The sequence below is a fragment of the Vanessa atalanta genome, chromosome 27 (assembly GCF_905147765.1).
Source record: "Vanessa atalanta chromosome 27, ilVanAtal1.2, whole genome shotgun sequence".
NCBI classification, from domain to species: Eukaryota; Metazoa; Arthropoda; class Insecta; order Lepidoptera; family Nymphalidae; genus Vanessa; species Vanessa atalanta.
The window spans coordinates 2,424,159-2,439,509 of record NC_061897.1 but is presented as its reverse complement, the minus strand read 5'-3'; the positions used below and the strand labels follow the sequence as shown (position 1 = coordinate 2,439,509).

At 31.9% G+C, this 15,351-nt stretch overlaps 1 protein-coding gene across 4 annotated transcripts in view; it reads left to right on the top strand.

The window, feature by feature from the left end:
• Window positions 1–15,351, top strand: part of LOC125074217 (PTB domain-containing adapter protein ced-6) — a 71,638-nt gene that overhangs the window by 10,472 nt on the left and 45,815 nt on the right. Inside the window, exon 1 of one of the 4 annotated variants that reach the window (XM_047685481.1) lies at window positions 9,226–9,470. The exons of 2 other annotated variants lie outside the window; for them this stretch is intronic. In XM_047685481.1, the coding sequence (XP_047541437.1) occupies window positions 9,379–9,470 (92 nt within the window). In that variant the 5' untranslated portion in view covers window positions 9,226–9,378. Of the gene's footprint in view, window positions 1–9,225; window positions 9,471–15,351 lie in introns of those variants that run through there. One more of the 4 variants, XM_047685484.1, reaches the window with a different exon arrangement.

The following is a 15,351-nucleotide window of genomic DNA, read 5'->3' as shown; positions in this document are numbered from 1 at the left end:
TGTCCCACAGGTAAATGGTCACCTGCCGTGAGCATTCATTACAAGGAATTGCTTGAAACAATTATATAGTCTCTCCAAGCTGCCGGCATACGGTCTGCCGGTTCAGCTCTGCACCTGGATTGCTAGCTTCCTACACAAGCGCAGCCTTCGCGTTCTAGTTGATGGTTGCGCTTCAAAATCCCATGTAGTGAATGCTGGAGTCCCCCAGGGGTCTGTGATATCCCCCACGCTCTTTCTTCTGCATATCAATGATATGCTCTCTCTCGGGAACATACATTGCTATGCAGATGACAGTACAGTGCACGGGGGATACCACGGACGCGCAGCGGCTGGACGGGCGGAAACTGAGGAGAGACGGAGGGATCTTGTTGTTGAGCTCGATAGGACGTTAGGACTCATCGCCAAATGGGGCTCTGACAATCTTGTTGAGTTTAACGCCAAGAAAACTCAGGTGTGCGCTCTCACAGCGAAAAAGTCACCATTTTCCCCTCCTCCTTCCTTCTGTGGCACCACGCTGGAGATACATAGCAAAGTCGCCATACTGGGAATCGACGTTCGGTGCGACCTCAATCCAAAGGATCACATCGAGGCTGTTATAAAAACAGCCTCACGTAAACTCGGAGTCCTGAACAAGGTGCGGCGTTTTTTCACGCCTGCTCAACTGCTCCTGCTGTATCAAACACAGGTACGGTCCTGCGTTGAATATTGCTCGCACCTCTGGGATGGCTCCGCTAAGTACCTACTGGAGGCCTTGGATCGGTTGCAGCGACGTGCGGTTCGCATTATTGGCGATGTAAAGGTCACCAACACCCTCGAGCCTTTACAATTGCGTCGAGAGATAGCGGCACTCAGCGCTTTCTATCGAATGTGTCACGGCGAGTGCTCAGAGGAACTATTCTCCCTTATTCCTGCTTCCCCTTTCCTTCACAAGTCCACGCGTGCTGGTTCTCGATGTCACCGCCTAACTGTGACATCAATTCCATCGCGTACAAAGAAATTTGGCAACTCTTTTCTTTGTCGCACTTCCAAAACATGGAATTCTTTACCAGCGCACGTATTCCCCTCCTCTTATGACCTGGGTTCCTTCAAGCGAGGCGTGAAGAGGCATCTTGCGGGCCGGCAAGGCGGGGGCGGCTAGAGCAGATCACCTTTCCCAACTGCACTAGCCGTCGTCGCGTTTGGACTCTACTACCACTTACCATCAGGTGGAGCAGAGTCATTTGCCCTCCCGGGCAATAAAAAAAAAAAAAAAAATAGTTCCTACTCAACTTTTGAATATTATTAAAAACTCGTGTGTGTCTTTTGCATCTTACGTAAGTTTTTAGGGAGTTTCACTTCCTTTGTCCGTATATTTATAAAATCGTAAGAGCTCCTTACGTAACACCAAAAATAATACATCTAACGAATTTAATATATTCAATTTTCAACTCGCAATTTCTGTATGGAATTTTTATTAAAATATTTCATATTGAAACAACTAATATACTTTTTTTAAGAACGTAAATGGCGTTTGATTGTTATGCGTTGATCAGTCTAGATGTTATTAAAAAAAAAAAAGTTTTAGGTAACAATTGCGGTCGATATTAGTCAAGAGTGACAGCTCAGATACAGTTTTTAGGATCAAAAGCGTGAAGTACGTGCAGTATCTGGACCAGAGATTCGAATAAGCATCATTGTGAGGTTACAATTACGTAAATAGTTGATTATCGCTGTTTTTGTAACTTTTTATATTCGCAAAAACTTCGCAGAGCCTAACTTCAGGGTGGCCAATTTATATTGCACGTTTTGTTCACAGATAACAAAAAAAACTTTTATTTTATTTATAGACAAAATTAAAAACTTAGATGCAGTTTAAGATTAAGCTTACAAACATTATGGGAGACAAAATTTTCTTCAAGAAACATCACATTACAATTTTTTAAATATATCTTTTGATTATGTTTAGTGTTGCTAGGCGTAAATATTTAGTCGGACATTTTTAATTTTTTATGTTCGTACTGAGCCTAAAATTATAATGACCCAGTACGTAGCACAAGCCCACAAAGCACAACTTTAACACTGTAGTGTTGAGATGTCGATTATATGAGATTTTGAATAATCTTATATTTGTTAGAATTTAAGAGAAAAAAATCGTTTTAAATTTCGGTGATGTTATAAATTTTTAAGTGAATATTATTAGTCTAGTGGTGTTGTGTCGTATTATAAATAATAAAGATAAATTAATAAGGAGAACTCGAATGTTTCTTAATAATTAATCCTTCTTCAATTCAGTGTATAGAGTATATGGTTAAAGGCTGTTAATTAAACGCTAATACTTTATCGTAGTAGTATCATACTAGTACTTTTAATCGTTTGCCGGCTATTTAATAAAATGAATCCATCTTTTAGGAATAAAACGACCGTCATAATAAAATTCGAAATCTGAGTTTTATATTTTGGCTCCTGGCAACCCTGAGCATGATGCAAACTGAGGCAGACATCTTTAAACGCGTAGGTATGTCGATATAATTTTATATTATACGATTCATGGTAAACTAGATTTTAAATCGGTGTACTTAATGTAGTTATATCATTAAATATAATAAATTACTTTTCCGGGAAATCATGATTGTTATAAATTTTTTTTTATTTATATAACAACATTTCCTATGTGGAATGGATGAGTATTTAATAAACTCAGTATATGACATAATTTGGACACAAACTTTCAGTTTGAAAGTTAAGTTCATGATCCAAATTCATGAGGTTTTTATAATCTATGAGAGACCTTATTTGTAATTCGAAAAGAAGACTAATATTGTTAAAACTTACGGAGAAGACTTCTTATTACTATTATAGTTATAATAATAAGAAGTAACTATAATAATACATGCAGACAACTACGCACGGTTTTGTTTATATATATATTAATGATGGATTAATATTAGTTAAATTGATATTTTATCAATTTAATAAATGACCTTATGTTGTATGTATACAAGCAAAAAGCGCGGGTAATACACTTAACTAATTTCGAACGCTCTTCTTCGCGGAAAGCCGGAAGTATGGTTTAAATTATTGTTCCATTTCCTTCTGCCCAATCTGTCAAATAATGACATCTATAATATATAACGGAGTAGCTTGGCTCAACTTGTTTTTAAAACACATGACGTCAGCATTGCTTACGTCACGAATGTCAGGACTTGGATTTCTAACGATCATCGAAGGTATGAAATTAAACGCAGGAAATGTTCTTCTTTGATTTATTTTAAGCTTAGCAGGTCCGATCGCTTCGACGGCTCGAACAAGCCTCGCGATATAAATTAATAATTAAAACAATAATTTCCGGGCACGTGTTTTTCTTAAATACGTGGTTTTCCGCTGACATATGAAATTTTTAACATCGCTTATAAATCAATCTTGATACTTGAAGTTAAATATTAAACTTAAAGCGGTGAATTTACAATATACAGCTCTTACTTTTTTTTTAATTTTAAATAAATAAATTCAAGGACTACATGATAACATTGATATTTATTAAAAAAGAAAAAAAAATGTCATTGCGAATAATTAAAACGCTGTAATCATTCTTGAACAATATGTTAATTAAAAAAAAAAAACTATGACTCATTTATTTTATGATATAATTTGATTGTATTTAAGGATGTTTTCTTTTTTTTGTTATTGTTTTTATTATATATTTGGGAAATCATAACGCATTAAAACGAAGGTACGGACCATTATTCTAACTAATTTGCATTTGCCGACTTTCACTTAATTATAATATAGTATGGAGCTGAGATGGCCCAGTGTGCTAGGCGGTGAAGGAAAACATCACGCGTGTGTCTTATTACAACGAAATTCTGACACATGAGTATTCCACCAACCCGCATTGGAGCAGCGTGGTGGAATACGCTCCAAACCTTCTTCTCAAAGTGAGAGGAGGCCTTAGCCCAGCAGTGGGAAATTTACAGGCTGCTAATGTAATGTAATTTATGGAGAAAGATAATTTTTGAGGAGATTATAAGTATTTCATAATAATGTTTAACAACAGCCTCATTTATTGCATTCGCACGCTATAGACTACTATATAAATAAAACTATTATATCATATAAAAATATCGTATCATAAACATAAATAACATAGCTCATCAATATTTAAATTTTATTCTTTGCATATCTATTACCTCATAGTTATAAAAACTAATAAATGTCATTATCGTATTGACAGAAAAGTCAATGTCATTTTTTTAATTGCTACGATTCATACCTATTCAGCCTAAACAATTTAGGTAAGAATTGAATTGAATTCAGCCTAATGAAACATTAGGCATAGCCTGTATAATTAGAAAACAAAAGGAAAGTCAAAGGGGAAAGTAACATTATGGTTGACCAATTATAGACAGTGCTTGATACCCCGCTCACGTAGTGAAGAAAGTGTGACCAGTTTAGTCTGATATTAAGGATATAATGTAGTTTATATCGGGGCTTTGTTGCTAGCTTGGCGAATGTAAGGTAGTGTGCGTTATATCTACCCAGACACACACAGTCGTATGACCAGTCAATTTGAACAAATACTTAATATTTCATAACAATAACTACTTGAATATTTTCCACTGTTAATAAGTTTATCAAAATAAAGAGAAGTTCAGCGAGGGTTGAAAACTATTTCGGAAAAATAAAAATTCAAAATAAGCTAAAAAAATATATATTAAGGAATTTATAAATAAACAAAGCAATAAATGAATTGCCAGTCGATAAAAAAACAGTTAACTTGTTAGTAGACAGTTACTTTGATAAGTCAAAGTAAAAAATAGTTGTAGATACTTACGTAAACCAATATTATAACCGTAATACAACTTCACAACATATTTTATTCATAGCGGCCTTTTAAATATTTAACCTCACGAGTTATAATAATTGCAAATCATTTGATTTGCTCAAAAATTAGCAATTATTAAAAAAAACATTCAAAATAAATCTTCTTTTAACAATTACTTCCTTAGACAGAAATAAAAAAAAAGAACACGTCAGTATCGATACTTGCAATAAATATTACATGTCAGAATGATAAGCGTATTAGAAAATGCTTATTATTGAAATACGTACAAACGGTTTGTTTTTAAACAAAAAATAATGTTTTCAAACACTAACGCTCTGTGTTTAGAAGGTCGCGACCTTGATATCATGTTTAGTTATTATTATTTGAACTAGATGGCGCTGATGACGTTTGACAATCTATATATAAAACATATACCAATATAAAACTTCTGTAATTGTGTATTTAACTGAACTTCTCCTAAATTTATTGTGTGTCCTTGTTTGTTTTTATGGCTGAGTGGTTATAACACGTGAATCTAAAACGATGTTTGTGGAATCAAACTGATGTAAGCATCATTGAATTTCCATGTTAAAATGAAGGTGAAGTAGAACATCGCGAAGAAACCTCTAATCACCAATCCGCAACATAGCATCATGTTGGAATAATCCAAACCTTCTTCCAAAAGGAGGTCCTACGTTGTGTACTGTCACTATCGCATTAAAACCACGAAACTAAATTTGATGAAATTCTGTATCAAGCAATCTTGAAAAACAATGAAGGACATAGGATACTTTTTATGGCGTACAACTCATAAAACGCGAGCGAAATCGCCGGCGATATACCAGTAATGTAAAGATGTATCATAAATAAAATTGGCGTCACCCAAACAAAAATCTAATAAATAAATTAGTTTTATAATTAACGAACGAAATGAATAAATGGTGAAAGAGGTGTTAATTCATTCGCCGAAGAGACGTAGAGGGTACCGCTGGTATTTCATTGGATATTCTGGTGTACTAGTGTGCACTTGATCTTGATAACCGACGACTACCATATATCCCTCCCACTTCACGTGGGGGAACGTGTAATGAGTTTTTCCAGTGAGTCAAAAAAAGGGATTGTCGTGAACCACAGGGCTCATTCTGATTCTAAATCTTTGTGTTTTAAACTATGGAATGGGGTTAATTGTTTCTGAACATTGTGCAGTATAATGTTTGAAGGTTTGAGGAGTAAGTGCGCCAATGTTATTATAAAAAGGACTAAAGGACTCAAAACTTAGTTGTTCTTAATCATAGTTGATGGTGTAATGATTATAAAAATACATTTATTTAAAAATACTTCTAGTGTGTGTCATTTTTAAGCCAAAAATTCAATCACTTATTTTTACTTGGTGGCAGGGCTTTATGCAATCCCGTCTGGGTAGGTACCATCCACTCACTAGATATTCTACCGCCAAACAGTAGTACTCAGTATTGGTGTGTTCTGGTGTGACATAACTTCTTATTTCCCAAGGTTGGCGGCGCATTCGATGTAAGGAATGGTTAATATTTCTTACAGCGCCATTGTCTATGGGCAGTGGTGAACACTTACCATCAGGTGGCCCATTTGCTCGTCCGCCAAACTCCACAAACGCCACAACATTGAAAAATAAAACAGCCAGTCGCAGTTGATAAATATAAAATACAGGATCTTTTCAATATCGTCGTATGAAAATGAATATGTCTATTTCCAACGAGTAAGAAAGATATCAAAAGAACACATACTTTTTACGGTTATGCACGGGTTTTTCTAGCTAGATAAAAGGGACTTTAGACGAGATCCTCGAATAAACTTGAATTCAAAATACTTGCTATGAATAGGTTAACCGATACACTAATAAGTACATTAAAAAAATTAAAACGCATTTCGTTTTAAAACTAGAAACAAATAAATTTAAATATAGAATACTCAATAGAAAAGGAATAATACGCGTATTTTAATGTCACAGATAACAGTATAATAGCAAAACGAATGTTCCCGGAAATCGGTGTTTTGTTCGTAATTTACCGGAAACGGTTCGGTTATTCACAATACATTGATAATAAAGATAAGATGACTAGAGGCTTTTATCTACAGTCGTTTCCTCCTAATGTTCCGGCTACATGACACTAGAACTTCGGAGACAAGGAGCGAAATCGCTTAAAATCTATTAAAACAATAATTACAAGTATGGCCGTCTTTGAATCCATTTTTTTGTATTTTCATATTATATTCAAATCGCTTTAGAACCCTGAATCGATATTTAATTAAAACTATTTGTAAGAGCCTACAAAGTATAATTGTTCTTGAACTCTTCAATTCTTGAATTCTTGCCATTATACATTGGCAGAATAAGTTGCACCTTTACGCAGTGACACGCCATAAAGAAAAAAAAAATTTACCTTATTCTAACAATAATCATATATATTTATACCATACCTTTATTTGAAGAGCTTTGTCGAATAACAAAAAGCCGTTTATTTTTTTAAATCCAGCGTAGAAATGTCACGTTCAAGGGAGACAACTGCGCTGGACGTATTATAAAGCAAAAGTGTGGACGTACTCGTAATTACATGTATAAACACTCTATTCCCAGAATAATTAACAGTAAATAGTTGTTTAAGATTCGTACAAATTTATTCAATACTAGTTTCCGCGTCGTCTTCGCTTGCGTGTGAGGAGGAACGTGTTATAGGTACTCTATCCTTTTCTGATTTACAATGATCGGTTGAGTAACTAAGACGTGAAAGCGTAACAAAAAAACAAACTCACTATCGTATTTATAATATTAATTTGGATAGAAACATCACGCTTGATAGTCAAATTAAAACTATTACGGATTGGGTTTTAAAATACATATCTGTACTAATATTAAAACTAAATGTAACTCTGTCTGTTGCTGTTTTCACGGCTATTCCGCTGAAACAATTTTAATGAAATTTGAAGGAAGGTCAGCAAGGGTAGTCCACCCTTGCTGACTAACCCTTAAAACGCAAACGAGGAGACAACGAGTATTTGTATATATATTATAGCAAAACCTGTTTTACTGTCGTATTATTTTTTATATTGTACTTCCTCGTTTATTTATTATTTAAAAACACATAAAACTATTAATTCTGGGATTTTTTTTGGGGCGTCAACATTATCGCTTAAGTGACTAGTTTTGTTTTGTACGGAATACCCTGGTACCTACTTTTGAGAGTCTGGTGTTATTATCTGGTAAATACAGTTAGTGACGTTGTACGGGAAACGGAACAGTGTTATGCGATAGCGTAACATTTTTTTTTAATGGGCATTTTTAGGACTAGATTCAAATTACAAGTTCTAATCTGAAAAAGAAGTTTTTATGTAACTTTAAAAGGTTATTTTTTACCTCTGTGGCACTTTAATTTTAAAATTATTTTTTATACGTAGTGTTTTATGTACTTCGATGTTAATGCTGTTTTGTTAAATGCTACGTTCATAGGTCTCGCCTTATTGAAAAAAGTGTGTTTTAAAATATTTATATTTGAATAGATCACTCGCGGAGTTTCATTTGGCGGATATTTGTATAGATTTTACCTCAATGTTAAATAAAATATATTTTATAATAATAGAATATTATATAATCATATATGTACTAGAAAACTATAAAATTAACGAAAACACAGCTATAATACAATATTTATTAAGAGTATCGAAAATAAATGAACTTGTTTGACGGACTTTCATATTTTTCGTGTTGTTCTAGAAAGATCGAAACTATTACATATAGAATTTTATGCAGGAGGTCATAAATTGATTGTTTTACATAATCATATCACACAATCATTTTACTAAGTATTTTATTTCTTATTAATGTCTTCCATAGTTTACTAAAAAAATCACATCTTTAAATAGATGCTATTATAATATTTATAAAATGTTGCAGAGGAAAATATTGCTTAAATTTTTTTTAATAAGAAATAACATATTGGTGTAGGCGAACATGGCGGTTTAACACTTGCTAAATAAAGTACATTATTACGTAAATGAAGAAATCCGGAACAGAGTAAATGTAAAGCGGATACATTGCGTATAAAAATGTTTGCGTGTGTGAAATATTACACTGTCTATGCGCATACGGCTGCTAGAATATGATTTATGAACTTTATATAAAATGTGTTATAAATGTCCTATGTATAATTGTGTACAGATAAAAAAACTTAGAATATGTTTTTAGTTCACGTTAACTTATCTTTGTTTTCTGAGCTTCATTATAGCTTAGTCAAAATATAATTATTTTTCTGTAGGTAGTTACATAAAAAAACGTTAAAAATGTCGAGAGCGTTATTGCTTAAAACATTTCATTATCAATGACAGTAGAGTAGACCGTCATATGTTATCTGAGCTCGCGTTCATCATTAGCATCAATAAAATAATCGGTCAGTTCTTCAGTGCATCACTGGCCGTCAGACGCGCTAGTTGTTATAACATAAAAATAAAATTACGTAATTACATTTATTTAGACGTGATACGGACTTATAAATTTAAGCTTGAACACATTGTGAACCTGTGATTTAAAAAGTTAAAAAATAATAATGGCGGAAGGTGACGTGCCATTGGTGACGAGTTACGGCGGTAGCGAAATCGAATTTGGCGCGAATGGGAAAGTGTCAAAATCTAATTCAAGGTCAGTTTTTTTGGTAAAAAGTTTCTCTCTAAAAAGGATTTATTGACGATTTTTTAAAATATTTCTCAAATTATTCATACTTAGCAACAATATTATTGTAATAGAGTGTATTATAGATTATTGTTTTGTTTTGTTTACTTTTTAGACACGTTTGGCGTTTCTATGTTGTTGACATACTTGTCGATATTAGCGTAGAGGTCGTTTTTTTGTTTTGCTATACACGTAGAAACATAATGAGGTTATTATGTAAATATTATGTACGAAGTTGAGGTTTTAAATTAATTGATTTATATATAACAATTATTTGTAAAAAGTTAAAACATTATACTTAATTAATCTTTAATAAAAAATTAAAAAATAAGCATTTAACATCAAAATTACAAGTAAGACAAGACAAATAATTTTTTATAGTTAAAAAGTCGTAAAAATGTACCTATTATTTTTTAAATTAAATGTATTTTTAACTATAATTTTTAATGTATAAAAAATAATATAATTATTTAAATTCAGTAAATATTATTATAATTACGAGTCAAAGGTACAAATTATACAAATTGTAGTTGGATGTGTGCCGCGTGATTATGATCCAGCATGAAGGTTGTATATTTAAATAAATTAGAGATATCCACATAATTGTTCGTGAGATGCTACATAAACAGCATTTATTATGAACAAAGCAAATAATATTTTAATACATAATTAAATTGCAGTAATCTTTGTTATCTGTATGTTTATATATCATCTAAGATACCTACGTATATTGAAGGTAGTTGTGCTTAAATGACTGCAGTTCATTTCAAGGGAATCATATCGGCAGAAAAATATAAAATAATTTAAAATATATTGTGTTTCACGTTTTAAGTTGTAAGAAATGGATACATTATTTTATACTTTTTATACAAGTTTTGAAATAATTGTTTTGTTTTAAAATTAATTTAATGATAATATTTCTTTAATTCTTTGGTTGTGTTTAAGTCTAAATAAACTGTCAGAGCTAAGAACGCGTCGAAAAAGAATACTGGACGACAGTTAGCCACTAAGTACACACACAGTATACATTCGTTCCGAATGTCAAGTGTAGCTAGCACGCACACCAAGATAATAAAGTTGGCTCATTTGTTCTAGTAACTTGTAGTCAGATACTAGTTATATAAAAAATCTAAGCCTTAAGTATGTCTAAAGTGACTTATGATAATATCCCAAAATATCCAATAGCTTATTTATTTCATGAGAAGTTATAATTCAACTGTATCTAAACGAGCTTTGGCTAAGTTTAATTAAAAAAAAAAAAAAACTTAACATACAAAATGGTGGAGTTTTCAATGTCAGATAACAATTTTTGTGTCTAAAGAAGTTTAGACGTCAAAGCTAATTAACAAATCATATTTCATCATTCGTCAAAATACGATCGTTTCATGAATAATATTAGAATTTTTTATTATTATTTTTTTAGACAAAAACAAACCACGACTTCGCGCATGTAGGTATATCTCGACGTTTCTATAAAGTGTTTGCATAGAGATTTGTACGATTACATAAAAAAATGTATGAAATAAATATTATTAAAATAAACTTTGGCATCTGTTGACATGGACAAATACAATGTAGAAACAATATTTATTTTTGTAAAAGTATTTAATTATCACGTTACTATTTGTTTCAATGAATCATTAATTTATCTTACGTGTTTAAAAATAGTTGCTGTTTATTTTTAATCTACTACAATACAGCCAGGAGTAAACTTATATACACTTTTATCTTAACCTTTTTTCTGACATTTTTGTTAACACAGAAACTTCTACTTAATGTAGATTTAAAAAAAATAATCGTGTCGTCAAGTGTGTAAGTGACCTAATATTTTTACGCTGTATATTGAAACTATTTAGAACCCGTTCGTTCAATCTCATTCAATTTGGATTATATACGCGTGTGTGAACACATGATCAGTTCTTTCTTTTCTTTTTTTAATAGATGTACTGGCTAATACGCCAAGGTTGGTAATTGATCATCACTGTCAATAAATATTATACTGTAAGAAATGTTAACCATTCCTAACAACATTTAACATGGAAACCTTTTGAAATAAAGAAGTTATATCTCTTGTGCCTGTAATTACACTAGCTTAATCGTCGCACGAACTGAAACATAAAAGTCCTACGTATTGTAGTAATATGTGCTATGATGTCAATATACATACCCAGGGCGGGATTAAGAGGTCTGGACTGGAGGCCCCCTATTTTCAATATAAATTGAACATTTTTTTAGTCGGATGTTTCAATAATTTATTGCGCAACTGGATATATAGTAAAATACATACAGCCTTTCCAATCAAAGCAGGAATGACAACCATATTGATATTTACTAATAGTTCAATCGTGTTGTACACTATTAACAGTTCTTAATAATCTATATTTAAAGTACAACACTATGGGTGTCTTAAAAAGTTCCGATTACAACTTGTCATTTAACTGTCATTCAGCGCCATTTTTTTTTCGCAAATCCGTAATGAATACAATTCTAATTCAAGCTCTCAAACAATGATATCGCTTCAATTTGACGTCAAAGCTATTTAACCGTCTGTACCCTATGTGGTCTGAATTGACGTCTGTTGAACTCGGATGATTTTTTTTATTTTAGAAAACCCTGGTTTGGCGCCAATCCTTTGTGGAGGTTCTAATCCGTTCTATAACTAAACACAAACGTCAAACTGGATGTCAGTTAATCGTACTGCTCAGATCCTTAGAGTCATATCATATAACAACTAATTTCTAAATACCAATGAAGGTAATATTTATATTAGTAAATGTAAAAATAAATTTAATCTATTCCAGGCTTAGAATCTAAATAAATCCAGAAGTAGTATTTTATACCGATATCTATAATGTAATCTATTAAGCGTTTCCGTCTCTGTTATACAACCTCTGTGGTTTTCGCGCCAACGTCGGTTGCACTTAGGATAATGGAATTAATTCGAAAGCTTTTATTTATCAGTTCCTCGATCAGTGCTTTTTATTGTACTATTAACACTACATATTATTATAAAATGAAGTCTTGTCGCGTCTGTACGCGATAAACTCAAAAACCTTCCAGACGGATTTTTAAATGGTTCTCACTAATGGACGGAGTGATTCTTGAGGAAGATTTACGTGTAAAAGTCATTATGATTTAGTGTAAATTGGCCCTCATTACGTCGATGACGTCCTGAGGTCCGGCCTCACAGGACGCGCGTACTCTGAGCCCTTTAGTGGGCTCTCTACATCCGACAGAGTCGCGGTGACGCTGTAGACTATGGAGGACTATGGAGAACAGCTACTGTAATTTCGAAAAAAAAAAAAAAAATGTAAATTGACTAGTATTATGATGATATCTGAAAAAAATAGACCTACCACTAGAGATGTATATTTTAATGTTGTAAACGTTTCATCATTTATGTAGACCCTTATTCCTTAACTGGTCTGGTAGCTACTTTACCTACAGGCAAGGAAACTCCTCAACGGCCAACAATACAGACGTGTAAATATAAAACCTCGATTCTATAATTTGTTAAATGAAACTTAACAGTTTATTGATAACGATATGCTACGTAGGCGAGGAAATTATACGGGACGAGACATGTTTCCGTTTGTAAAACGAAGGATATATCGATATCGGTGTTTTTATTTATTTTGCACTTTAAACTTACCAGAGACGAAATAATTTAATAAAAGATAGTGTTAATCACGAAAAATTGACTGTTGAAGCACTATTTGAGCGACTACTAACACCATCATTCAAGTTTTGCTGCGCTCGGAATATAGCCAAATCGGCCTCTTCAAAGTCAAAAGCGTAATGGACGCGCCAATGTCGTTTGAGAAAGAAATATAATAAACTTAATGGAAATCGTGCCTTATAAATCGACATAATATACTTTGATACGTAATTTCATTAGAAACAAGACTTTCAATAGTAATTGCTTGTATTATAAACTTTCGCGTTTTTAATATTAGCAATTTATTGTGATGTATTTATAAAAAGTCAATGAACGATCTTATTGTACAATAAATATACTTTTATCAGTGCAATTAAATAAAAAGTAACGTCTGGTATTATTTATACGTTCTCATTGATGCATTTAATCAATACATTGTTATTTTGAACTATAAATGTATGTTTTTAATTACAACTTTAATTAATTTTAATTGGAATTATTTTAAAGAATAACTATTCGTTAAATATATGACAGGGCATGATTCTCTTGTAATAATAATAAATCATTATATGTATTTCTATAAATAAATAAAACACGAGATGACAGGATATTGTTTTCCTTTATCACGTGTGTGTTAAAAAAAGTACTCTATGTAGTATAGAGGCAAGGGGATGTATCTCATATGAAAAAGTGTACCGAAAAGTAAAAACAAAGGGTTCAATAAATTTCCAGAATTACGCTACTTACGCTACGCTAGCTAGAATATATCACCGGAAATTACCATTTCTCATTTCATAATAATCTGAAATGAGCACCTAAATTTTTATTGAACATATTCACATCTAGTACCGCCATGTATATATTTTGTTCTTTTGTTTTTTGTGACATAGTGGACTTAACCTGAGCCTTTTTAATTGTATTATCTTGTATTGATTTGATACCTTTATTTAAAAAAAATGATGTTTATTATTATATTTCGAGAGACATTTTTTATACATAATACGTCTCCTTACCTCTTTAAACATTTCGGTCGAATTAATTAGTACATAGATTATAAAATATGTTGAACATTAAGTACTTTTCCTGTTTTAAATGATATATTATAAAACGTGACCCAATAATCGTAATGCGATAACCGCATTTGAACTTTAAGCGCGAAATATTATTATCAAACAAAATAAATCGGCCATTTTGTTAAGTAGGTCGTTCGTAATTTTTAAGTTTTATTGTGATATTATTAAAATAACAGACAATAAAATAGATTATATTTAAAATATTGTCTGCCCTATCTGCTAATATATATAACTATTGAGAGCTAAAATTTTGAACATATTATATTTATTTTTTATAACATTGACTAGAAAATAATATTAATAAATTTAAACTATTTGAGTGTATGAAAGGGATATATATATTTTTTAATTTTGCCCTACCCATACGGCCCTATTAATTTAAAACGCTTATCATTTACGTAAAGTTAGATGATTCTTGACAAGTTTCCTACAGAAAAACCCAACAGCACACGACTAGTATTTAATAATTAGTATTACACACATTTAATCGCAGATTTACAGCCAGTTTCTTATTGGCTAATCAAAAAACCGACCATAAACATTTACCTTTACTTTAATAACGATATAATTTAATCCGGTTATAGCAGCTTAGTGTACGGTAAATTAAAACTCACGTTTTCCCTTTCTTGTCTGTGTTACGACCAATTTCTGCTTTATTAAAATATCGTTCATTCTCATTCATTCTTCGTTCATTTGCATTTTTTTGTTCGACTATCGAACATTAACTGTGAATTTTGATATACAGACTATTTATGACAATATTTTTAATAAAAGAACAAAATATATTTAAAAAAAAATTCGAGTTTAATTAATTCTTAGATAATGTTGTCTTAGATTTTCGCGATTATTACACATTGAAATAAAACTTCGTGACCACGAACACTGCAAAGTGCTCGAAACGTCGGGATGTTAAAAATAATTAATATACGCGATTAAATCCGTTAAAAAACTAGTTTTATTTTAATTCTTAGATTCTTAAATTTGTACGTGTCTTTCAAAATTTACTTAGTAATATTTCGAAATGATATTTCTCATATTAAAAATGCGTAAGTACCCGTGAATGCATCTTTATTGCTCAATATAAGATGATCATTGCGTGGGATAAGACATGCGCTTTTTT